The 27,945-nt window shown below is 41.6% G+C and overlaps 1 protein-coding gene across 1 annotated transcript; it reads left to right on the top strand.

The window, feature by feature from the left end:
* On the top strand, positions 1-27,945 carry LOC112558402 (protein quiver-like). The gene is made up of 3 exons (XM_025228894.1): positions 1-979; positions 24,812-24,952; positions 25,980-27,945. The coding sequence occupies exons 1-3, from the start codon at positions 814-816 to the stop codon at positions 26,189-26,191; spliced, it is 519 nt and encodes a 172-aa protein (XP_025084679.1). The 5' UTR covers positions 1-813; the 3' UTR covers positions 26,192-27,945.

The following is a 27,945-nucleotide window of genomic DNA, read 5'->3' as shown; positions in this document are numbered from 1 at the left end:
AGTGTGGCCTCACCCTATAGCAAGCAAATGCGTGCTCCGTGTGTCGGTGCATGCGCACAGCCCTCCTTACGTTGCGTTAACTACTGCTGCACGGCCTGATTGCCGTAATCAACGCACCTTGCGTCTCTGTGCCAATGATCTTTGCCAGAGAAACATAGGAGAGTGCCGACTGCAATGTTTGGACTCTGGGTTGAGAAAGTACGTTTCCGTATGACTGACTACTCAATGGAGAGACTGCGGCTGTAACCTCATCTACATTCATAGCCATTTCATTCATTAACATCGGCGTTGAGATCGACGCCCCTCCCAACTTGCCCCCACCCATAACAGCCACCCCCACAACGTCTCAGCCGTGTCTGACATTGTGTGTAGTCCTCTTCCTCCTCTGGTGCCGTTGCCTTGGAGGAGTGCTGTGCAGGAGGAGGCGTCTGCCGTAGAGCCGGAGAGGTGCTGTGCAGTCGTGCTACGATTTCTTGCCAAAGTCGTGAGTGGCTTTCCCCCCACTTGTTGATAGTATTTATAGATCCTGCCGTATTCTGCAGCAACCTTCACAAAGGTCGGCGCATTGCATTTTCTCTCGGGAGATGGCACGGAACGCTCAGCCTCCGGCATGTGTCTCTCTCCTTCTCGTCAGAAAATGAAAGAGATCGAGAGAGAGAGAACTCATTCAGTCAAAGATTGAATGTGAACATGTCACAGCAGCAACTGCAAGTGGATCAGGATGTAATCACCGGAAACTGCAAAGTGCAAGGCAAGCGTAGAAAGTATTGAAAGTGACTGTTACACTAGTTCAGTGCCGCCTGTCGTCAAAACATGGCTTCTTTTTCCTCGCTGATGTCGTCGTGGTTTTCTGGAGGAGAGAGAAGTAGGAGACGACGAAGGTCGTGGCTGCAGAGGGTGTGCTCTGGAAAGATAACCCTGGTTGTAGTGTTGCTGGTGTTATCTGTCCGGGCGACGTCAGAGCAAAATGACTACTCCAGTAAGTACACCTTCGTTTCTTCAGTCACTACCTTGTGTCCCTGTAGGCAGTTACTATGACTACCTACAGACAACATGCCTACTTGCAAACAATCCTGCACGAAAATCAAAAACTTATTTTTGAAGTAAAAGCTAGAATTTAACATAACATGTGTGTTCTTGCAGGCATTTGCCACTAGCCTCAAATGGTGCAAGAATAATACTTGTTTTATTTTTGTTTTGTGAGTAGTGATGGAAATATTTGTAATCTATTGAGGTTTATGACAGATTTGTTTTCCATAAAACCCAAGTGGAGACGAAAACTAGATTATGTTTGTTTGGGCGTGCGTTCTGGAGCATTGTGTTGATACAATGATATAAAGCTGGAATGACAGCGGAAAATGTTGCGACCTTCAGTAAAGATTAACTAGAATATCAACGCATGGCTCTCTGTATGATGAATGAATGGCGTCCAGGGACAGGATCATTACGAGAGGCTTGAGAAACGGAACTCAATTAAACTCTCGGTCACAACAAATGAAGGGTCCAGGCCAACACCGTGCTTGTGTTGTAATTAGACTCTCTGCAAACACGGGACCGAAATGTTATTATCGGCGACAAAGGTTTTATATCGTGTTTCGGTGTCACTAGGAAAGTTGCCGTGCTTTGTTTTCTTGCCCTCCGTGTTGTTAATGCATGAAACGTTCGACAGCGGAAACAAATACAATTCTACCGAAACCATTTGGGAAGGGTAAGGCGGGGGTGTATGGTAAAAATCATTTAAAAGTTTAATTATGGATATTTAGGAAAGTCATGAAAGCACAGCAAAAATGATTTTAAGTCTATTTTTTAAAACATCATGACTAACAAGCTAAAGAACAAGGTCTACCGCATAATTATGAATGAGGCTGAGCTTGCTATGACCAGAGTACCATGGCCAGCATGGTGAGTGTATGGTTATCTAACATTTGTATTCTAGCGAAGTGAGAGGTGCGTGCGGTGAATGCCTCCTCCAGAGTAAACAGACGAAATAACTGATTGCAGACATCACCAAAGGTCGTAGTAGACAGACATAAAAAGACTTGTGATTTCGTGGGCAGCAGCGGGAATGCGGTCTTTGCTTTCTTCTTGTTACAAATTCGAAACACACACACACACGTACATACGTACGTACGTCTGTATCCAAAAGTTCTCTCATATACACAAGAAAGAACAACTGGGAATGCAGCTTAACTTTTTATCGCTTGTTGTTTGATGAATGCTCATAACCAGCTCACAGGTGGATCTGTGATGCTAGAACCTTCTGAGGCGTGTGATAGAATTTAACATACGTAATTACCTACTAACCTGCGTGTTTACTGAAGTGGATAGAGGGCTATGCATGGCTTGCCTGGCCCCTCGTTGCCATGCAGCATGCAGTAAATGATATTTGCTTACTGGCAGGAGGTTGGAGGGTTCAGCCCAAGCTTTGACATTGTTGTAGACCCTCAGCTGTCGGTAATAAATTACCCTGTCACTTTTTAATGGTTTTGCTGCAGCCAGACAGCTAATAAGGATCAACTTCATTAAGACTTGGGCTGCTGATGCAGTTAATTGACAGGGATCTTATTATCTGAGTGGCCAGGTGTTTCTTGTAGCTCCTGTACCACAATGTGAGTTGAGCAAGTGCACATACATGTGTGTTTGCATGCGCATGTGTGTTGTTACATGTGCTTATCTGTTTGTTTGAATGCCAACGTTGATTAAGAACACAATGCTGTTCCCTGAACATTTTGTCTAAATGTTTTTGCGTGTGGATAATTATGTATGTATGCTTGCGTGAGTTTTTTCGTGAAAGCTATTTTGCCGTTTGTTTTGAGTTTAAGCCGTTGTATCTTGCGATGACTTATTAGAGTGCATGTAATCCAAACTTTTGGTCACTAAGTGGAAGCGACTTGGACTAGAACTGACAACAAACTTTCGGAAAACTGGAACTGAGAAAGGACACACTCAAGACCGATTGAACACAAGACACCGCCCATTACCAACCCCTCTCCACTTCCGCCCATTGTGATCCGCGCTTGATCGCGTCCATCACTGTCGGCCCACCCGCGGGATGCTTCTGGCATCCGCATCTCGCCTCTCTGCCAAGCTAAAGCCCTGAAGAGTGCCGAATCCTGATGTCCACTGAGAAAACAAAAAAGGCGTCGTAAGAATAAGACAATCAATCAGAATGAGCTTTCTCGTGTGATGATAGGAAAATATATTGGTCGAGATAAATTATTGACAGCGTTCTGCTAATTACGGAAAGAAAGCCGCAACCCTCATTTGTTTAATGAACAGAAGCAGACGTATGGTGATAGGATAAACAGCAGGAGACAAAAATAGATAAAAAGAGAGGGGAAAGGGAAGGAGATAGATAGCCCATGTTAGTGAAAGTTTTTGTTAAAAAAACATAACAGACATTATATGCATTAATGTGGAGAAAGTGTTTGCAGTGTTTGTCCCCGTCGCATGTGGTTGCAAATGCATTATCAAATCTCTATTGGAACAACAATGTATATTTTAGTATACTTTAGTATTATTTTAGTATATGTTAAGCATTCCAGGGGACGCAAATCATGGTCAGTTCAAGGTACTGAGGAATACAGATGGGGATGGTTGGCATCACATATATATACACACAAACACGCGCGCACGCACATATGCTAGAGCTACTCATACAAAACACGTCAAGGATGAACACGTACGCTCGTTGATTTGCCTATGCACACACACATGAAAATATTAACACATTAAATGGAGGCCTATGCCAGACAGTCAACCCAAAGTGCACAATGCCCGGAAATTCGACTTTCACGCCTGAAGACCGGGTGTTTCCGTGCATGTCGTGCGCTTGTCGAAAACAAAATCACTCTCGCCTTGTGCCCCGAGCACAGTCCCAACAAATCAGGTGAGACGTGTTGCGTGTAATCAAATGTCATGTGACCGGTAAACGCGCCTGAAGATAACGACGACCATAAGTGTCAATAAAAAAAAAATTAACAAAAAAACAGCGAATCTGGTCACGTGGGGGGTTCCTGTGGCATGTGATGCATTAACTGATGGTTCCCAGTCACTTAATCCCCAGACACTTCATCCCCGACACTTCATCCCCGACACTTCATCCCCTAGACTTTTAATCCCCAGACACTTCATCCCCAGACACTTAATCCCTAAACTAAATCCTTAACTATAAAAATTATGAAGTCAGCGAAAAATTTAATTGAAATTCAAATTCAAATCATGCTATTAACTTCAACGTCATTTGAACATCTACAACATTAGTTAAAGTTCATATAAGCTAGTAAATTTAATGTTCTTCAACAATATGATATGAAAATTGTTCTTGAGTGTTGGGGATGAAGTGTCGGGGATTAAGTGTCTGGGGATGAAGTGTCTGGGGATTAAAAGTCTAGGGGATGAAGTGTCGGGGATGAAGTGTCGGGGATGAAGTGTCTGGGGATTAAGTGACTGGACACCTTAACTGATACAGAACACGGATACTTGTTGGCAAGTGATATAACCTTCGATTGTCTGGACCATAAAGTTTGCTCAAAGAGTGTACACAATAGCTTAGCTGATGTTATTCTAATTAAGCTCTTTAATCTCAGAATTGTGAAGAGTCTGCTTAACTTGCCTTTCAAAGTTTTAACTTCTAGGAAACATCAACTGTTTACAACTCCTAGAACACAAAGTTTGGAATGTCTGAGTTGTTAGATGTAATGTATTAGGTGTCATTTGTTTATACCAAGATTTTCGTCTGCATTTCTGATCGACGCGTAACGACCAGCATCCAGCATCAACAGCACGAGTCTGAAGTCCAAATTTTAGCTACTACTGAATGTGTTTAAAAAGGATGAAATAGTTTCTTTTACTGTTTAAGTCATACAATTCTATTTTTAATCGTGTGAATATTTACTGCCAGAGAAAACATTTTATATGTATATATAGGACAATAGCGATACATAATAACAGTACCGTGAGGCCACACAGTGAGATCCGAATTCTAAGGAGTTGCAGGATTTCACAAAATATTTTTAGAAAATAGTCAGCCTGTATGGAAACAAGTAAGAACTATGACTGAAAGTAATTGTGTTGATCATCATAAATTCTTCAACACATCATTTAGATATTTTGCTTCATTTGTATTATATCGAGCTTTTGATTCATTAACAATTGAGTCGGAAGTTTACGTTCCCTGTATCATTCAGTGTCATGCCAGGGTCTCTTGCAAGGTTTTATTTCTCATGAAGTGAGCATAACGGTTTATATTATTTCCTTGACAGATGGCATTTTTATTGCTTATTTTAGACCTTAAATGTCTGAAAATATGACAAGTGTTAAAATAAGGAAAGGATTTTATTTTCTTCTTTTCTTCATTCCATTTCTTAATTTCTTTCTTGCGTCTTGACCTTTCTATTTACGTACAGCACTCTCTGTGCCCCTAGGCTCCTTCTGGATAATGCTCTTTCCTCAGAATTCTGTAATCTTCTGAAGAAGGAATTTTCATTGTTACATGCAACCAACACCGAAGCTTTGAACATATACAATGAGTGAAGACACGCCTGTGTCTAAGGACAAAGACTGGCTATTGAGGAACAACGAATTAACGGAGGAAAGAAACCACTGTTGAGCAGAAAAAGTGTTTTTCTTTGCTAATCAGATAAATTAGATAAGATAAAGCTAGCGAGCGAGAGAGAGAGAAAGATGGAAAGAAAGTTAATGCTCTGTACTAAATAGTTCTTGTTCATAAACAACTCAGCGAAGTAAAATAATGCGCAGAAGTCAGGTAAGGCAGACGCAAAAGGAAAGTTTGAACATTAACGGTGGAGGAAACATGGCAGACATCTTTGAGTCTTCTGCACACAGTCCCACGAATGTCAGGTTAAGACAGTGCAGCTGAGAGCCCAGGGAATCGTTTCCGCAGAGCAGCGGCAGTTTTTTGAGAATCTTAATGAATTTAACTGCTGCCTGGGCATGCAAGGTTCTCTTTTTGCGAAGCTTCTTTTAAGAAGAAAGAAGCGCAATTAACATCAATGGACGCTGGTGTCAGGCCTTTGGCTTACAGACCAAAGTTTACAGTCTCCACAGCCCACGATAGAATGAAAGCCAAAACGAATTTTACAGACGACATTTAATGTAACAGTTACTGCTGATTTGTTTAGAGGTTCTTCTGCACGAACAAGCAATAATAGCACGAGCTACTCAGGGGAGGTAGCAAACGACGTTAAAATAAGGGAGAAAAAAAAAGGACGCAGACAGGAAGAAATGAAATAAAGAACCTACGATCGCCAGACAGACATTCAGACAAACGAACGAATAAATGCAAAAGAAAAACAGAGGGAAAAAGAGGCAGCAGCCGGAGCTAAATTAACATAACACGGACGCGTTGTCCATCTCCACTTATCAAGCTGAAGAAACAGTGGAATAAGAAGTGAAAAGATAACTACTCAAAAAAGAACTCGCAGACCAGCAGTTCCACGATGGAGGCCATGTCAGATTCAGACAAGCTGGAGAAGCAGTGAAAGGTGACGTCGCCACTTACCTGCCAGCAGACGATCGACCTTAGATGCCGCCTGGAGATGGGCGCGTGCAGCTAAATATGTTCATGCACGCGAAAATATCCCCAAAGTTCTGGCATTCAGAGGCCGTACAGTGTGTATGCAAACACGCACGATCATGCGAACATACACACACATATGCGTACTCATTCATTCACTTACTCATTCACACATCCACTCATCCGCTCTCTTATTCACTCATTCACTCACTGGCTCACTTACGCACCGTACACAAGAGTCATCTGTTTTGCAAAAACAGTATTTGTTTCGTGAGTAGTTTAGTAATACTATGATCATCAGTTTCAAGCTTATTCCATTAACTAAAAATGAAAGCAGTATAGATATTGTAACAATCTTTACGCTCGAAGTCAATGAAATAGAAATCCGCGAAGCAAGAGTGAGCAAACTGGAAGGGACATTTAAACTGGATACCCTAACAGGCAATGACAGTGAGATTTTGAGGATGCACCGCAGAAGTGGGTAAGAAAAACCTGGTTATTGTGTTAAGCAGAAAGACAGGCAGAAGGATGAAACAAGACATTTTGGAGAACCCATTTCCTCCTCTCTCACTTTCTTTTGAAAAGAAGCCATTTGCAGATGCCATAACCTATCTGTAGAGCTGTGACATGGCAGTAGAAAAAGAGAATTTATGAAGTAGAAATTATTGTTTATGCGTTAACGACAGCAACCTTTACTCATAGTATCCTGCTGCATTCCTCCTAGCTAACATGTTCTGTAACAGGTTTACTCATGGTCCCGGTACATTGGCTTAGTTTGAAACACTTTATTTCCGGTCGGACAATTGGTGAGACCGTGCTACTCCTCTCCCAACACGTAAACGAGTTCTTGAAATTGAGATTGTGAGTTGAGAAGGGAAGTGGCATAAAGTGCTGTGCAACTTTGTAGCAAAGCGTTATTTATTCTTATTTCTACCTCTCTTCTACGTGCAGCAGCGGGAAAATGGTGGCTATCAGCGTCAAACGCAAGACGATAGAAAGTTTAAATGTCTAAAAATAAATATTTTGAAGAGTGTTTATCTAAAAAAACAAATTTTCAAGTTTAATGTCAGGAGCTTTCCGCTTCCCACAACTCCACGAACGAGAACTTCACGCCAGCGTGTCACTTGACCCTAGTGACGTCACTGTAGTGCACTCGTAGCGCGAGCACGAGGAGGTGCATGAGTAATGTGGTGGAGTTTGCGTCTAGCGCCACGCAGCCCCAAAACATCGATAAACTACACAAACAAAACTGACGGGAGAGGAAACAAATATTTACCTCAGAATGCAATTTTCCCCGTTTCCAAGGGAGAAAGCTAATAAGGAGGATAAAACGATAGAACTGAACTTTTGCCCCCAGCACATAACACAAGAGCAAAAAGATGGAGTTATCAATCTGAGGATAAAACCTGCATCCTAGTACAAAAGCTGAACAAAAGAAGTGAAAGGAAAACTGATCCTGCTATAAAGAGTGCTTGGGAGTTTGCCTTTCGTGTAAAAGCGACTAAGGTCTGTAGATGAATTTACTACACGTGACTAGTAACGGTAATCAGACTTGACAACGTCTCAGGGTGGCCATTGCTGCTCAGATTCGGCAAGTAGGCTCAGTCGAACGTTTGCTTCGAAGCATCTGTGATTAGGCACTCGGAAGGCCTATCAATCACTCTGGATGTTCTTGACAACTAGAAAGTTATTAGATAAGAAACTTTGACAAGAACCATACTGAATGACGGGCAAGTAACAAACTCACAAAAACGTAGACAAGCGTGCAGACAGGCAGACAGGCAGTAAAACACAGGCAAAGAGAAAGTTAAACAAGGCTGAACCGTGTGCTGACAAATCTAATCTAACAGTGGCTCCAGCGCTAAAGTACGAGAGTTGCCGGGGAATTGCACGCTTGCAGGTCACGTGATCATTAAATTTTCACGACCAGTTCATCAGCGCTCCCTCGCATCTTCGCGCCGCCGCGCCTTTCGTTCGTGAAAGTTATTTCCTCTTGAGCACGCCTCTGAAATGGCGATGTTATCGTGTGGCTGTCATCGTCTGGCGGTACGGCCTCGTGTGGTATCGTCCATTATCGTGTCTTCTCCTGTCTTGTCTTGTTATCATAAACTGTGGCACTGCAGTATTTCACATCTTTCCTTTTTATTGTATCGTCTTGGTATTATGGAGGGACTGTCTTAAAAATTATGTTTACGTAAATAAGACTGAGCAGCTCGCTGCTTTGGCATTTACGTGCCATAAACATGTGTTGACTTGTTTCACCTTGTTTTCCTCCTATTTTGAGATGACAGTAAACCATACGCCAACACTTTACTCCCCCTACCCCCTTGTTTTCTCCTTGTTGCCATCTGTTAAAATTGTCCTTCGCTACATCTATTCTCTTATCTGTATTTCACACGTGAGTCTGTTATTTGCACGTCCTCACTTGCACTTTGTCCATTGTCGTGTGTCTATTATTTGCACGCCATTGTTTCCACTTCATCTATTGTGATGTATCTTATTTTCACCACGTGGACTGGTGTGTTGTTCACGCTTGAAACTGCACTTCATGTGTTATCGTGGATCTGTTCTTTGTCCGTCCTTACTTTCTGGCTGCTTATGTTTTCAGTGGCACTTTTTCTTTGATATTACCAGTTCGTTGCGTCGTCTTACAGCTCCTTACTCACAGTTTACTACACGCTTATGTCCGATATTGCCACTTCTTTGTAGTTTGTTCTTTTGGAGCTGTCTCATCCCTTTATCTCTCTCTCTCACACACACACAGGGGTTGTTTTACATCGACACGAAAAACTAGTCAGTCGCTTATGGCACGCAGGGATGGAGAGAAGGACGATGACAGACGGCTGGCAGCAGAATATCAAACACTTGTAAGTCAAATACTGGGAAGCGGATAGCTGAGTGGTTAGAGGGCTGGCATCCGAACTGAAAGTGCGCTGGTTCAATGCCCGATTAGGGCAACAAACTTCCTCCAGTCGACCCAGCTGGCGGGAATGGGTGCCTGACTCCATAGAGGGTTGGGAAGGTAAGGCAGTGATGGAGAGGAGATGAACACCTTATTTATGTAAAGGTGGCCACAAGGAAAGGTTAGAGATGACCTTTAACTTTTTCATATATATGCAATATGCACTGAAATATATTTTAGCTAAGTGAATTAACATTCAACTGGTTGCTGTGCAGCTGCTGTATTATAGTGGCAAAAGCATGATTTGCAATGCTCAAGAGCTGTGTGTTCGAATCTGCTCTTTCATTGTTACACCTCATTTTCTGTGTCGTTTTCTGTATCTTTGTTTCTTTAATGATAGAATGTAGTTCAAGCTCAGCTTGTATTCGTCATCGTGTCCGGACTGTTAAAATATTTTCATAACCATTTCATCTTTAGTGCGCATGCCCATTTTTCTAGTCTTTTGCCTACTGAATATTGCATGGTCACTATTCAGGGCTTTCACGTGTCTAATATGCCATTTAATGTGTCTTCATAAAATGCTGCGGGAAGTTCACTGCTATAAAGAGACAAACTACACCTCCGTGTGAATGAAAGTACTTATTTTTAGCCCGCAAGTATCTGATCGCACAGATAAATGAAACATGGAGAAGCAGACCTGTCAGTTCTGTTTAGGAGTCAGACCTTCTTCACTCTTTATGTCCGAATCACGAGATGGCTGCATCCTCAGATTCCAGCTGTTATAGTCAGGTATTTATGATACAAATGGGAGAGATAGAAGAGGCAGTCTGCAATGGCTGTGCTGATGCGTTGGCATTTTGCTTCCACTTTGATGAGGATGGATCAGCACATGCTCTTTACACCTCCTTGTCAAAAGGTTCCTCTGTATCTTTATTACCGCACTTCTCTCTCACGCTTTCTCTTTCTCTATCTTCCTCTCCATCATTCTCTCAGTATTTTTCCCTGTTGGTCTCGTTCTTGCTCCTTCTGCTTCACGCCCCGCTATTTTGTCTGATTACAGTTTTCAGCCGACATAGGGAAGAACAGAGTAGTGTACATGCGATATTCTACATAAAAAGAGAACTTGCTCATAATTGTGCCTCCACTGGTGTGACAGTCATCGATGTATTGGCGGTATAACACCTGTTGGTCATTGACACACTTCCTCGAGACTTCAAAGGCAGGTGTGGATGAAAAATGACTCTTTATCCAGACCCCTTTTGTGCGAAGTGTAAATGAATCACGTATGTTTGAAGCACAGCTTGCAATAAGTTCGCAGATAACAAAGATTGTGGTGTTTCGTTGTTTTCTGCTGCGTACACATGCACGTAATGGTAGGTTATCATCATTTAAAGCCTTGCTAGTCATGTGGCTCTGGTCTAATTGGTGACATTTACTTACTTACCGTGACATTGCGTTACTAGTGAAGAAATACGGGACTATCACGGGAAAGGACGTTGTGTTCCGTCGTGCTAACCCCGTTGGTAAATTTTACACGAGGTCCTGCGTCAGTAAAGAAACTTGTAAGTCGCTGTTTTGCTTCACGAAAGTATAACTGGGTTGTTTTTTTTTTTTTTTTTTTCGTTTTTTTTTCTGCGTTACATAATACATGAAGAGTGTTCGAAAAGAAGAATGGTAAAGTAAAAATGCTTCTTCTTATTCCTTCTTCACCATCAGTGGAGCATAGGGCCGCAACTACACCACAAACTAGTGTTGCAGTTTCTGAAGCAAGGGTTGTTTTACAGGGTCGGGTTGCTAGCCCCACGATCAAACCATCCTTCATCCGGGCTTGGGACCGGCAGGTTACCCGAGAGATTTCCAGGTGGAGTTGAAGCAAAGTACGTCAGCAGTATTTCCCAAACTTCACAAATGCTACTGATGTCACTAAATGTCTTATTTTCTATCATTGATGGTACTAGACCTACCTGTTATATCGCACCGAGGACTTATACATCTGATACCTCAATACCACTCAACCAAAATTAAAGCAGAAAATCGAAAAATAATTACAGAAGTAAACACACGAAACACTACGGAAGGATCGAAGGTATAGCGGAGTTGGGAGGAGTAGCGGTATGGCTCGCTGGTAGATGAATAGGGTCACGTGACAGCAAGACTGGTTATTAAAGCTGTGTGATGTGGGGACAACAACCTGTGATCATTCCAATCGAGAACTCTACCCCCACCACCAACGTCGAGGCGCTTGTGCCTCACGTGCAAGGAATAAGTGGACGCCACGAAAAGATGGGAAAAAATGTAGCCCACAATCTCGACGGTGTTACCAGCTGTGCTCAGTCTCATCATGGGAAGGGAGACCACTGCTGGAAGCAGGGGAGGTAAGTGAGGCCTTGCTGACGAGAGTAATCACAACTGTGAGCGTTCATTGATTTTCCCCCCTTTTATGTCCCCTGCTCTTTAGCCAAGAAGCACACTCTCCGGCGTTTCAGGGAATCACAGCTCCTGGCGGAGGTTTTTCTGGAACCGCACGCTGACGTGAATTACATGAGGATGACAACAGGGCTGAGAAGGGGAAGCAATTTATACGCCTGCCACATAAAAAGCCGAGATTAAGAAGTCGTGAAGTCGGTCACAAACACTCATTCACACAGTTTTGTTAAAAATTCGTGTGTGCAATATATTTATTTCCACGTCTCCTAAAGCTGCGTTTATAGCTTGCTGTGGCTAGGGTAAATATACTTCAATGTTTGTGTGTGGTTTGTTTATATGTCTGTGTGTATTTATGCATGTGCGTGCTTGTGTGTGTGTGATCGAAAAGCAAAGCATTGCCTCATACAGACGCATTACTCGCTGTGACTTGGTTTTATATTATGGGTTCTGTCCTGTTTTTGTGTGGGTTAAAGTTATCGTGTCAGTATTCTGTAAAAATTAAATAGACTTTAAATTAAATTAAAATTTAAAGTCTATTTAATTTATAATAAAAATAAATAAATTTTAAATAAAAATTAATTTCCTGAATGATTCCAGGAAGAGTTATTTGAAAGCGAATTCGCAACACCCTTTGTGAAGTCAGTTCTAGTCCTGTTCCAAGGGAGGAAATGAACTGTTTAACTCCCATTTCTAGCTTTCATTTTAATGCTAAATTTTTAGGGGGTAGTCATTTTGTTCCAAGTGTGGGATAAAGTGAGAAAGTCCATTATAACGGCAGTAAAGACCCGAGAAATACGATTTGTGCGGTCATTGCTTCCTCTGAAAATGTGTCATTAAACTTTGTTTTTTTCTTTCTTTCTGAACTAGTGATGCAGTAAACTTCCATTTCTAGAAACAATCCAGCAAAAAAAGGAGAGCTGATCTCACACCTAATTTCTAAAAACACGCAGCTGTCACACTGCTTCGCGTTGGAAGCTGCAACGACAGCTGTTATTTTAGTTATTCTTTTTTAATATCGTGTTTTTTGGGAAGACGTGTGTGATCCAATATTTTGTTCTTATGTTCTTAGGTCTAAAGAAGTGTAACCTCAACTTTTTTTCTTTTCTCTCTTTTTTTTAATTTTTTCTTTGTTTTTTTGTTTGTTTGTTTTTTTGGTTGTTTTTTTTTTGTTTTTTTGTTGTTGTTTTTTGTTTTTGTTTTGTTTTGTTTTTTTGTTTTTTTTTTTCTTTTGCTTTTATCAATTATCATTCGCTGGGTTATCCAGCTTTTACGTCCTCTAAGAGTACAGTCTTTGTGTGAAGTGTCTGGCAGACGTGACAAAGAATCAGAAAGACATCATCATCATCATTATCATCATCGTCTGATTAGAGTGTATTTGACTTTCTCCTGTATTGCTTTATAAACGTATAAAGGATAAAGAGCAGAGCTGTTTGGTTCACATTTTACAGCTATACAATAATCTTGAATGATCATTATCCTCCGCCGCCAGCCTTCCGCTGATGATTGTGACCAGACTCCAAATGGCTGCTACGTAGTTCAAATAACGGCCAGGTCGACAATCACTCCCTTTTCTTTCTCCCTCCATCCTCATTCTCCTTTCAATGATTCTTTTAGGTGCATTTCTATCTTTTTATTCTTTCATTTTTTTACCATTTCTTTCTTTCTGAGAGAAGACCCTTCAGGCGGGCCATCACCACCAGTAAAAGCGCTCCTCCGTTCCTTTCCTTGTTATTGCCAGTAACGATGTGCGCCGGCTCTCGTCGTTGTCTGAAATCGATTAGCAGGCTGCAAGATGCCAAACACTCGGCGGTCTGCGAGTTGCACGTTTGCCAAGACTTTGTGGGACTGCAGCGGGAATCACTGTGTGGTTGTAACGGCGAGTGCACCCATGCGGTCATTGACACAGCGCTCCACGTACCAGCCTCCAGGTTCCAGCTACTGGCCTCCTGCCATCCAGCCGTTTGGATGGGACGTACATATATTTTTAAAAAAAACTAATCGGGTCCGCACCCTTCACCCACTAAAACGTTTTCAGTTGGAAAAGGTTAACAGCAGTCTCCGCTGGATTCGTCCCTACAGAATTATAAATACATTAGTTAGCTAATTGAATTTTTGTCTATTTTGAAGAATAACTACTTTTAAGGTTATTGGAAAATGGGACAGCGTTCAAGAGTATCTAATTTCAGTATTACACTAAGATAAAATAAGAATTGGCTTATTATCCAAGTGGTATTGCATTAAGAATTTGACTTGATGATGATCGTCACTTTATCGACTAATACCAATCACACTCACACCCATACTTGCAGACGTTCAAGCTTGAATTCTTGTGAAGACACTGTTCATTTCGTCATCGCAAAAAGCAGGCCTATCATGTTGTCGCCATGTTTGTCAGCACCATCTTTGACCGTTATTAAATAAAGCTGGGAAAAAACTCCACACACACTGACACGGACGCACGCAACATAACAAGCAAACATTGTTGTGTAGAGAACGTCAGATCATCATTTGAAAAACTGTGATCCAGGCCACAAATGTTCCTGTCCACACCACAACATGTCAGAGAACGGATTTAATAGGATTTTTTTTTTTTTTTTTGGTGCTGTTTATTGGATTGCCTGCCAAATCCCTATCTGAAAACCCAAAATGAATTCACAAGCTGTTGGAAGAGCAGCGGTAGTAATCCACCAAGGCGTTCAACTGTTCGTCAACTTTTCACAGATTAAGATGTGCAGGAGGTGCGGCTCTAGTTCAGATCCACAAAGTCAGTATCAATCTGATAAAAGCAGAGCAGTTATATAACCGGAAATAGTTCTTGTCGATAAACTATTCTACATAAGTACGTCAATGACAAACACACTGGCACAAACTGTACATCAAATGCAGTTACAACCAAATATATTAAGAAACAATTGTGGAGCGCAATGGCTTCCATGACAATTAGGCACCGCCTCGTTCTCGTTATCTGCTATAGTTTAATTGCATTACTAAAATTGAAATTAATGTTAACATCACAAAAATTAAAGTGAACATCACTAAATTAGCAATCTTCTTTTCTTTAACCAATTAATTAACACCCTCAAATACATTTATTTAAAAAGCGAAGTTAAAGCTATTAAAGTCCCTGATCGCTCCCATAATGCTGTACGGCTTCGAAACGTGAACCCTGTTGACCGAAGCGGAGAGGAAGATTCAGGCAATCGAGATGAAGTGCTTCCGGAGATGACTCCGATTCTTCTATAGAGAACAAAAAACAAACTAATTTCACCAGCCTGGTCAGTCCCCATGAACCACTGCTCTCCACCGTCAATTGGTGAAAATTGGTTTGGTTGGGGCATGGCGCTCGGCACGACACACTACTCAAGACAGTCCTCCATGGATGTGCAGAAGGAGAACATCGACAAGGCAGACAGACAAAAGGGTGGCTTACAAACATAATGGAGTGGACCGGCCGCCAGATGTGTGACCTGTTCATAAGAGCGCAGGATACGTTCCTCTAACGTCCCGTCATGTTCTCTCTCCTTCAGTAAAGGTCTCAGGGACCGAGAGACAGAGACTACCACTGACTGAAGTCTCGGGAACCGTTACATTGACTATGAGTTCACGACTGGTGTATGGTACAGCAAACTATAATGCCGATAACAGCAGTAATGTTTTGAGATATCAAGAAACCCTTGTTCATACGATGAGTACAACACAATGTTGAGCAGACACCAGAATGAAGCACGTGCTGCCTAGAACATCTTGCATTTTCTTGTTTCGTAAATTAAGGACACCCATCGTATGCGCGCTAGTATGGAGAATGATTTACTTGAAACATTGCAGGTGCTGGGCGTTCTCTCAGCCTATTATTCCTCCCATTTCTTTCCTCTACTTTACACTTAGTAGCTTCTCGCTTTTTGTTTTCTTTTCTCTCTTTCCTTTTCTAAGTCTCTTATCGAGTCCTATGCTTGAGTCGATATTTTCAACATAACCAATTATTCTTGGAATCCGATATTTTTCACAGCATGTGTTTCAGTTATCTGAATTTTTGTCTTCCGTTTCTGGATGTAAACAGTAGATAACCAGCTGTAGAGCAGTACGTAATAAGCTTCACACAGCATCGTATTATTTCTTGATAGTGATCAGAAGCGGTTATTTGCCCACACTTGTATTCAAGTTTTACAATAATTATGAACTGCTTATCATTTTGTTTTCAGACTTGTTTTGTTATTACATGAAATTGTTGTCGTTTTGCTTGTTTGGTGTTGTTTAATTTACTTTTGAGCATTGGCGTGTTTTTCCCCCACTGTCTATATACCTCCTATACCCACCTGTTTCCGGTCTGCTTTTTCCCGTGAAGGTTGCATCTCAACATGGCGCTCTCAGTCTGCGAAGGAGGAATAATCCCCCTCAGAGCACTGTATCTTAAACAAGCATAAAACGCACACGCTTATCATGCAAAGCTGAAAGGAAATCTTCATACACATACACACCCCTTGCATTTTTCGTGAGCTGAGTGCATCCAGTTATGATCTCTGATTGCTGCAGGAGTAAGGGTCATGACAAAGACAGTTTTGTCAAAAAGCTCTAATGATGAGCCTGCTATCTCATGTGCCATGGATAGAAGAAATATGAGAAAAGAAAGTCGGCCTTCGTCAGAACAGGGATGGCGTTATTAAAGCGCTAGGTAAATAAAGAAAAATATCCGTTCATATAAAATGTTGTTTGTTCTTTTTTTAAGATTGTTTCCATGTGTGGTCGAGCATTAATTTCTGTTCACGCCTGTCTGTCTCCCTCTAGGACTGTTCGTTGTGTTGTCTGTATTTTTCACTTCCCATTTCAATTTTTATACAATATTGCTCTCGGTGGACGATTTTGTCTTCTTCAAAAAACAAATGTATTTGCATGTCAGAGAAGGATAAACAAGCGCATTATACTCGAGGGGGATTACTTTGAAGTGAAAACCATGTAGTTTGCTTTTGTTTTTGTGTTTGTTTTTATGCTTTTTTGTTTTTTTGGAATTGAAATAAATTGTTTGGCACTCCAGTCCCGTTACTTTTCAGACAGACCCCGTATGACCACCTCGCGCCGACTTACACCCAAGGCGCCTTAAGGGACATTCTTCAACAAAGTGTTGTGCCGAGTCTCATGGCCAAAGTAGACCAGCTTCTGTCTCTGCAGTGTTGCTAGTAGTTCTTAATGTCCTGCGAGTGTGGCGACTGTGCTCCACAGTCAATGGGTTTGTTTTCTCTTTACGAAATCCGGAACAGCTTTTCTAGGTACTTCTTCTCGAGTGCCTGGTAAGAAAAGTTCACTTATTACATCTGTACAGAGGGATAAGTGCTACGAGGGATTCACACAAATTGCACTCTGCGATAAACCTGATATTAAGGCTGTGCCAGGTCTTGTCCAGCCTGGTTCTTGCCGCTGTTGCTGATCCAGATGCTTGTCATGGAGCTGCTGTCTTTCAAGAGTGTGGCAAAATTTTAAATGTATTCAAGCCGCATTCCATCCATGTGGATATCTGCTTTGCCGTTACCAGTTACCATGACTTTGATTCTTACTATCTGCATACCGATTCATATGGATGTATTTGTTTCTTTTGTTGCTTTTTTAATGCGAACACGGGCATATTTTCATTTAATTCTTGACCCTTCATCAAACATTTTACCAGTTTATTTTAAATACGACTAACCGCCAAAGAAGCGGATATAACATCTCTCTCGGGAATTACCCTAGAACTCCCAGTACCGTCTCTTTTCATTGATGTCTAAACAGTTCCTCTCTTTTTCAAGAGTTCTCTGGCTTTCATAACTTATAATATACCTTACATTTCTGGTCTGTTTCAGGTCTGTACAGTTTTGTCATCGAAAAGTTATTTTTAAAATCGAGTTCATGCTAAACTCTTAATCGTTATCTTCGTTGTCTTCTTCCCTAGTTATCGGTGTCATCGTGGTCATCTATTGGTTTTCTGGCTAAAGAAACCATTTTCACTCCTCTCAAAATTCCGAAGGTTTCTAGTCTTGAGAAAATCCCAAACCATAAATTTCCTGTGCGTGGCTGGCCCATACACTATTTGTGCTATTTCGGTCTATTACTGGGGCTTCAGCGCGGGATGTTATTAGAGGCTGAAAGCCTCCCAGACTACACTTCAAGTCGATTATATGATGACAACATGAACTAGAGCTTGATAACCGACTGTTCGCGTCCTGTGTGGGTAATAAGTGTCAGCGCAACTAGAGAATGACCACCCTAGTGCAAGCCATCGACCAGAAATTACCATTGATTTCCTTCGGTTTTGCGTTCCAGTCCATTGTCCTAAGCTTCTAATAACTCCTGCATTTACACTTCGGCGGTCGCCTCAGCTTTAGTGTAAAATCAATTTTTGGAAATAAGAGTTCTAGATGTTAGGCTCATGGGTCAGCTTCACTGACTGAGGGAGAAAATTGCTCAAAATTACTCACAAAAAAACTAAGAAAGGTAGCAAGGTCGGAGTCTTGTGGTTGTCTTCCTTGAATCCTATTACCAAGACTATCATGTTGGTGGTAGTAATAGTGGTGGGGAAGGTTGTAGGCTTACTAAGAAAATCACTGTATTTTCTTGTTAGATGTTTTAAAGTCTTTGGTGGCATTTATCGACTGAAAACAGTAAATTTGATTGTCCGAGATACTTATAACAAACACTTTAGAAGAATTAGCAGAGATATTAAATGAGATCGAATTAACTTTTGTTTGGTAATCGTTATGAAGTTTAAAACAAAATGATAAGTTTTTCTCAAATATAGAAATAAACTGGTAATAGGTTCTTCTCAACCCGTGCATTTGATACAAGTTAGATGGCTGCTTGCACCAGAGAGTATGAACAGCCACAAAAGATGTAGTTCTTGCCCAACTGACATACTGAGTCGTTAACGGTGCAGTCCACATCTAAGCAATCTCTGCTACCCCGGGGTATCAGTAATCTGAGTTGGGCTATGACATAATTTCCTGTCACAAATCATCTTCTCTGAAAATTCGTGCGCGCTGTTCATTGCACTGCTCTTCAGGAGAAGATAAGCGTGCTCTACTCAATTACATCACTGATTTATCATCCTTCATGAAAAAAAGAGAAATGACAATACAGGATTCAGAAAACAATATATCTACTCCATCGGAATTTTTTCACGAAAATTAGTGAACGCGTATGCACACATCAACGATATCTATTGGATTTCAAAAGCTTTGATGCCCTATAAATCGTTTGGATACAATGTATAGTGGTGTGTGTGTGTTTTGAATACTCATACAGTCTCTCACTACCTCAAAATCCTTTTCTATTTATTTTTTTTTTATGTGGAGGCCTCTTTAGAGGCTCTTTGCCTCATTCATTTCATCTTCACAAAATATAATAAAATACAGTCAAAATCTCGAATATCTGTAGTTGTTGCCTCAAAGAATGTTCTTGCTTTTCTTTCTAGAACGGCCAATGGAAAGATGAAAGAACAAGAGTTGTTTGATGACTGGCTATCAATAGAGCTAAAAACAGTATGAAATTGTTCTTCATAAAGGCTTCATTAGCGCTACCAATCCTTCGTTGATGAGTTGCTCGCGGTGTCATGCATCATTCATTGCAAGGGGAGATAACGCTGGTCACGGCTGGCTGCCTTTTGTTAGTGAACAGTGTACTGTGCGTGCAGAAAGCAGATCCACACTGTGGGAGGATAGGAGCCTTCTGAGTACAAAATAATTTAACTCATTTGCACCTCACGTGACCTTTTTTTTTTTTTACTAAATATAATTAGACCGAGACACTAACATTTGATAATACAGTTGATTAGTGTTGCTTCCACGAGCAGTTACAGTCCGATTCACAGGCCATAGAGGATTTTTCTTCACACAGCTGATCCAGAGTTGACAGAAGGCTAATGGGTTCTATTTTGTCTTAACTTATTATTACAAGATGTAAAATGCGGTTGTTGTTGATTTTTCATTAATAGCAATATAATCCTTGCTTGTAATCCAAATAATTTAAGATCGAGTTATTTCGATGTGTAATTTTCATTTTAAAAAATGCCATGAATGTAGCTGCACGTCGGTTTTACAATTGAAATATATGTTTCCGTCACAAGCAGATCATTGTCAAATAGCAAGTCTGGATACCCTTCTTCTCACCCCTATTGCAGTAGATGTGAGTTAAAAATAAAGTGTACCCTCTCAGTATCGCCAACCCTTTTCTGTACAGTAGTCAACGTGTGTTGCTTATTGGACAGGAATATCCGACCAGCCCTCCCATAATTCTCCCCTTTTCCGGATGTATTACGAGAGATCGATACAATCCCAAACTCGCATCTGTCCCGTCCATGACAAATAACATAAGTCATCGATTTTGACTTCCATCTATCTTCCCTCTTTCTCTCTTCTTCTTTCGCTTAAATTCTTTCTCCCCACCTCTACCTTCCTCTGTCCCTCTGTTTTCCTCTGTGTGTAGGTGTGTGATTGTGGTAGTGGTGGTGTCGTGGGTTGGGGTTTTTTTTTCTTCATTTGATTGATTTGAATGGAAAGTTTTTACAACGTGGTCAGGGTGGAGAGGAATAAACGTGGAGAGGGGTGTGGGCGCGGCATATAAAGAAATATATACGGGGCCACCATTTCCAGGTAGTGAAGTGGTTAAAACACTCGCCTGTCACCAATGAAGTGAGAGGCCCTGGTTTCCAACCTCGACTCGTAACAGTTTGTGACACCTTGTTGGCAAGGCGCGCCATCGGTGCTTTTCTCTGGATTTCTCTCCCCCTTAACGCGAAATGACAAATCAAATAATCACTTTTCTGTTTAAAAAAGACACTTCGTCACTGCCCTGTTGTGAGTGGTTGATACACTCGCTCTTAACCTGTCATTTTCTCTTTGTTACCTGTTGACAAATCGGCATGACCACCATAGCCCCCGCATATCAACAAAGAGAATAAACAGCAGAACTGTGAACTAAAGTGGGTGCACATCCTTTTTAAATCAATAAAATGCAAATAATTGTAGCAAGAAAGGCTATTATCACGGCTGTTCATAGGCAGACAGCTTTGTATCTGCTTCTCTCTCCCTCTTAACCCCTCTTAAAAACTACAAGTGCTTGATCCGAGAAGGTCGTAGCCTTTCTCCACCTACATGGAGGAGACAGCAGCGTGGGTGTTGAAGTGAAAGTCCAAGAAGACGATGTCTGTCTGCTCTTTCGCCTCTAAAGTTCACCTCAATTCTTTTTGAACCTCTATAAATCTCAGTTGTGTCTGAGAATATTCTGAGACGTAAATGAAACGTATTATTGCCAGACGTCTCACAAAGGTCTCACGTGGCTTGTACACGTACAGCGTCTCGCGGTATGCCATCTTATCTCTTAACCCTCGATATAGCTTTACTTAATTACAGTAGAGAAAAAAAAGAAAGAAAAAATGGATAGCTGAGAGAGAGTGCTTGAAGATGAGGCGATGGGAAGATAAGACGAAGGGTGTTGGCAATTTTGCTTTCAACAGGCAGTGACAGTGAACAGGATCAGCCATTTGTTTATCATTTTAGGTGCAACTACAACTGTTATATCAACTACGTCCTCGCAAGCCTTATAATATATGTGTGTGGGTCTGTTTACAGGGAAATAAGACTTGAATTTACCAGTGTGTTCACAAAACTTTGATATTCTTGCTTTTTTTCTTATTTTTCAAGCATGCTTAATACCTAAAACTTGGCGCTTCAGTGCATACAAAAGAAGCGATTGCAACTCCACTGATTAGGGTAGCTTCCAATATAACTCTTCTCAATTGCGAATAAAATACAAGATAGTGATGTTTTATTGAATTCAGATCTCGGTCGCTGGAAGTTGCAGATATTACTGAACATAAACGTCTAAGCATTAAAACTTTATGACTGGTTCAGACTTCACCCGAGACATCACCCGTGTTTAATGTCCATTCCGCCTCCCTGATACCACAGAGTCTATGGCGCTCACCAGATTAGGTGTCGGGGTGGGTGAGAGACAATAGGAGACTGCTTGCTCATCTCCTTGCTGTTCTTTTGATGATAACACTTCAAGACAGCAATGGGTGAGCAGAATACTTTTCCGAGAAAGACTATAATTTACAGCGATTACTAGGCCTAGCTTTTATTCCTTTGTTTATTTCCTTCTCTTTTCTTTTCTATTTTTGACTAATCAGACTTCCTGCAAGCAGATGAGTCACATGTGAGCGCTTTTAGTGCATTTACACTTACATGTAATTAGAGCGCACACACACACACTCACACTCACTCACACTCACACTCACATTCACACTCACACTCACACAGATCAAGCAAGGCTCAAAGCCGGAAGCACTTTCGTGCCTGAACCCAAAGACAAGTATTGCCCAATGGTCCTCATCAGCTGACATGAACAGCGCAATTATTATCTTTTTCATCGTTGTCATTATCATCGTGGTCGTCAACGCCATCGTCAGTCATCGTGGTTATTATCGACAATATCGACTTCATCGTCATACTCATTATCGTCGTCGTTGCCAGAAGTGTTCTTCGAGAGCATGCCACTGCACATAATTTACAGATTCTTGAAAGAGGGGCTATTTTTACTGAGCTGGGCACTTAAAGTTTGATGGAAGCTGGTCGGAACGTCTGGGTCGATGGGCTCACAACGAACAGGCTGGCAGCCACGAACGTGCTCTCCCCACGACAGGCAGCAGCAGCAGCCGAGCGCTGGAGGGTTGCTTCTGGGAGGCTGTACAGGGGGGAGGTAGCGCAGAGGGTGGAGGTTGAGAGGAAGTAGAATGTACCCGAGCATTTGAAAGTGCTGGATATTGGCTAGCACCTCGCTCGATCTGTGCTGGCGCGAGGGACTTAGCCCTCATCCCTGGGAGTTTTGTTTTCTTTTCATGTATCTCTCCGGACGCGACAAAATTACTTGCTTCTAGCCAGGCCCATCACCCTGGTGTAATGGAAATGGATTGATGGCGCTTTTTATGGTGTGTTTCTTGTTAACGGTGTTGGACTCCAGCAAGCAGAAGTTGTCGACAAAGGTACATTTCGTTAAGCATATTGTCACGGGTGGACGAGAAGCACACAGGCCAGCACCCATCCCTACCGCGCTTCCCCACCCGCTTCACATTCCTTCCCCACCAACCCCAACTTCTCGGGTCGCTGATGATGTGGTCGTATGGCTGCGACTCGCAACCACGACTTGTCTTTGAGCCTCTCTTAACAAGTTAAGCTCCTTCCTGAGACATTTTATCGAGATGTATTGGTAGTTACTAATCTGTCAGTTCTTCAGGGTTTGTTGTTTCTAGATGTTCGACAGTAGATAATCGCCTTTTTTCAAAACTGGCTGTGTCTGGCGAGTCTTTTACACCAGCCGATTCCATGACAACCAACTTTTGTGGTCTTTTTTTAAAATTCATGCCTTCTTTGGTGTTGTATCACATAAAGGACTTTTGAAGGCTCTCTTTGTTAGATTATGATCTTCTTTTAAATGGTCAGGTAGACGATAGAGGGAACTGCCCTCGACCACCCAACCTTTCGTTTGTTGCCGACCCTGCCACTGGCTAGTTCATCCTTCGTTTCTAAAGTTACTATCGGCATGTATCTCGGTCACGACAGCTGTGAATGTCTTGGACAGTGTCAACAAATAGTTTGCTTGACACACTGATCTAGGAAAACACTCTGGTAATTCTCGGAGAATATCAGACTGAATGCAACAACATATCGTTAATCACGTAACGATTAGACGACGTATCTCGTGGATCTTCATTAATCTGAGTGAATGTTGATATAAGTCTCAAATGACTTTATAAAACCTCCTGAGGGGTATTGAACGAGACAACAACGAAAAACCGACTACTAGAACTCTTGTTTTGCTTTTGATGGCCAGACGTTCGTTGCGTGCTTGCTGTCCCACGACGTTGCCGTCATCGTCATTATTCACATTTCACATTTGACAACGAGACTTCTAGAAACTTCACTTCACGAAATTCTAAACAAAGATGAGGAAGATGGAATAAAGGAAAGAAGTAGGTATACAAGCAGACGGAATCAATACATAAACAAACATACAAATTCAAGGATGTGCAGGACCATAGAAACATGATTGGAGTGAACACCCAGAAGTGGGAGACTGAGGTCTTGTTACCAAGGACCGGAATGAGTGGGCCTAGTTACATCGATAGTTAATTGTCTCGCCTCTACAGTTTCTTGCCATCCAGTCGAATGGCTGTATTTATTCAGACACGAACTGCTTAGATGTTGTCCAGACTTCAAACCTACAGCGGCGTCGCTGGCCCCCATCGGGCTTTACGTGCCTGGAGGGTGGAAAGCAAGACTTCCCTTTCCACTTTTCATTCTGGTTTTCAGACTGGTCTTGGTATGGAAAATACACTCGGTTTGGTTTTTAATCATTTTAGACATCTCTCTCTCTCTGTCTGTCTCTCTCTATCTCTTTCTCTTTCTCTGCATAGCTCCTCATTCATTTTTTTTTTTTTTAGCTCTCTCCCTACACATTTGGCATTTGTTCTGTTGGATTGTTTTTCCCTCTCCCTTGCCATACTTCTATTCTGAGAATGAAAACTTGATGTGCACAGACAGCTTTTCTGTCACACTACAGCAAGAAGTACAGACAGCCGTTTTGTTGGTAATACACACACAAGAGCTGTGTGATATGCACGATTGTATTTATTTTGAACACACAAATTTCAGTGGATCGTTGAACTCTTTTAAGTGTGTACAAGAGGGTTAAAGCGCTCACGGAACCTACCATGTCACTCAGAGGCCCAAGTTTATGAAAAGATTCCTGAGCAGATAATTCTCTTCAAATTACTGTAGTCGGCTGTCATTGTCTCGTGATTGATTGATGGATTGATTGATTCGTTTGTTTGTTCTTTCATTCATTTTTCGATGTATTGAGCCTTCGTTGACTGATTTGTTTCTTTATTATTTCCTCTGCATATATTTATTTATTTTTTGCAGACCCTATCATGTGCTACACGTGTCGAGGAACAGCCGTTAACAGCACGTGCGCTGACCCCATAGACGCCCGCACCAACCCTGACCTGGTGAAGAGAGAATGCATGAACGGCGTCTGCCTGAAGTGGACCAAATACATACAAGGCAAGTGTACAGCTGAAAATAGGGACCCCTATGTCAGGAAATATATCTGAACTGACAGAATGTTAACGGTATGTGTGTGAACAGACTACATGCGGACGGCTTTCTTCTATCACATGCAGCATTCTTGGATAGAATATTTCTGGGAGACAACAGACTTCTCTGTAGAGATCAGGACACCAGTCTGTTTTCAGGAGAAAAAATACTGCAATACCTCTCTGGCAAGACTAGATGTAGTATTTAACATGTCTATTGGACATATGTAACTTAAAGTCCCATCTTTCTAGTTGGCTCTTGTCTCTGTCGAGGACTATGGGGATTTATTCACCAAAAATTTTGAAATATTTTCATGCTCGGAGTCATCAGGAACACTAAGGTTTAGCAGGGTTCAGATGACTACTGGGTTTTCATTCATTTTGCGAGGTTCCAGCCTTTATACATCGACATTCTCCCTTACTGAAAGAGCTGAAGATTATGAGGCCATCGTAGTACATTGCCATGGATACGCAAGTTGGAGGCATGCCCCGCCTCTCATACAGGCTGGCTCTCAAGATAATTACTCTCACTACGTCACAGTCGGCATGCTCTCAAATCCACCTGTGCATTTATCCCCTCGGAGGATTTTAGAGGGTTGGGAAGGGGATGAAGATATATTTCGTAAGAGAATTTTACTCCTGTCTGTTTCTTGATAGATTCCTGATGTGGAATCTTTAGTATCCAGAGGCTAAATGTTTTTAATGAAATATCGGAAGATATTTATTGATTTAGGCTGGCGGACAAGCTTATATGTACTTACTTCTTGTAAACTAGATTTATTTTTTAATGAAATGGATGGCTGTTCTAAGGAGTAAATATTTACAAATTCTTATTGATATTTGAAGGGAGGTAGATTAAAATATACTAAATTTTAAATCACAGTGGCCCCACTGACTGCCAAAAGTATGTTTTTCGCGTCGAGGATACATGATACGTGGTAATAGGGGAATAGACTATTCTAGATATCAAAGTTTGTTTGTTTGTTTGTTAACAGGAATCCTCCACATGATCAGAACTTGTTCTTCGGATCTGAACTTTCACCTCACCATGATTGACGGCGTGTGTCGCACGGAGCGCAACGGAAACGGTTACCTGTGCATGTGCGGAAAACAGCTGTGCAATGAAGCCAGCTCATTGGCTGGTCACGTGGGGCTTCTCGCAATCCTATTGGCGGCCTACTCTGTAATCGTCCAGAGGCTATGGTAGCGAAGGCTGCGATTGGCCGGATCCAGCTTACTCTTCTGACCTCCCCCAAGTCCCCAACGCTTCAGTGACGTAACCAACAGATGGCGCTGCTGGCAACTTCCCGAGGAGTAGTTAACAATGATTGATTAAACTGAAACCTTTCGTGCCAGCACTGAATTGCTGGCGTTTGATCGCATTTAAATCGATTAGTATAACTTTATTTGGAGTTATCTCGCCCTAGGTGGCGATGTTAAAAGTCAAAACATTCTGACCTGTGGTTGAGGACTAACCTCACCACAATAACTGAACACGGAACGCTTATCCTGTTAGGCTGAACGGCTTCGTGTGAATCACTATGCATACCCAATGAGGTGTTGAGAGAGGATATCTCTTTTCACCTGTTTGTTTTTCCCATATCAACGAATCACTTTTACAAGCATGTGGCATTAGCAACAACCTGTGTTGATTAACTTGCTTGTTTAATTATTTGTTATTTTTAAGGGCGCCTAGGGAAAAAGAACGGTAACATCCCAATGTTACTTTGAGATTTACTTTGAATATGTTGGGATAAACTGAAAGGGAGAGGAGGGGCGAGAAAAGCATGTAAGCGAGAGGAAGAGAGTGAGAGAATAAGAGCGCGTGAACGGGAGAGAGAGAGAGCGAGTGATAAGCGTGGGAGGCATGAGTCGTATGTTTTTCATGGGGACGATGTATTTTAACGAAGTTGATTCTTGGACACCTGCACCAAGGACACGTCTTTGGTGTATTTATATTTTGCTTATCCTTAATGAAATTTTGAGATACCGAAGAAGCAAATCTGCTGGCGCTGTCTGGGTGTGTAATGAATTGAAGAAAGACAATCGATACATTTTCAAGTTTGACTAACCTTGCTAGACTGCAAATCATTACTGATGATTTATCGTTATTAAGTCTGTGGCTGCGCTGTATTAAGCTAGCAAAATACCATAAGTGTACAAAATGTTGAGGTCGACTACATGTGGTCAATTTTCTGGCATCCCGTGTGCAAAAATGTGAGTTTTAAAAGTGACTGTTACGTTTAATACAAGATACAAAGTCCCTCGGTTTGAGAAAGTAATATCATTCCCTTAGCGAGGTTCAAAGTTTTAGAAAGAGGTCAAGACCTCACATCCTGCAGTGAGCTTCATTAGCAGAGGTCGAGACTAGCTTTGGCTGGACGCCACAAATTAGAATTCAGGTCAATTAGCATGTTTAACCCAGAAAATGCTTTTTGAAAAACACACCATATATTTACCAACTAATGACAGCGCTATGTTCATTGAGATACTAGCAGCTTTGAGATTAACTTTGTATTTGACTAAGGTTGCTTTACATTTTGTTCTCAATATAATTGATAGCTTTAAAGTTTGACGATTGCCTGGCTAGCAGACAACGGTCATAAAGCCACATCGGCATTACACCAGCTCTGCTTTCAATTTTAGGGAAGCTAGTGACTTCCTCGGTAACTTTACAGCTAACAGTCTCTCTGTTAATCCCTACCTTTCTTTATCTTTTTTTTTTTTCTTCTTTCTGAGAATTTCCATAGAAACACGTACATCTCTCCTCCCACCTTCCTCCGTTTCTTATTCATTCCTTTTGATTCTTTTCTTTTCCGTCGACGTATGTCTTTGTTTGGACACTGGTTAAATAAACACAAACCTGCCTGTACCTGTCTGAACACCTATCTGTACCTGTATGCACGCCTACTTGAGCCGTTTGATGAATGCTTTTGATAAATGCAGTTCCTGGATTTCAAA

Source organism: Pomacea canaliculata, linkage group LG2 (assembly GCF_003073045.1).
Source record: "Pomacea canaliculata isolate SZHN2017 linkage group LG2, ASM307304v1, whole genome shotgun sequence".
In the NCBI taxonomy this organism is placed as follows: domain Eukaryota; kingdom Metazoa; phylum Mollusca; class Gastropoda; order Architaenioglossa; family Ampullariidae; genus Pomacea; species Pomacea canaliculata.
The sequence above is the reverse complement of the archived record's forward strand: the minus strand, read 5'-3'. Positions and strand labels throughout refer to the sequence as shown.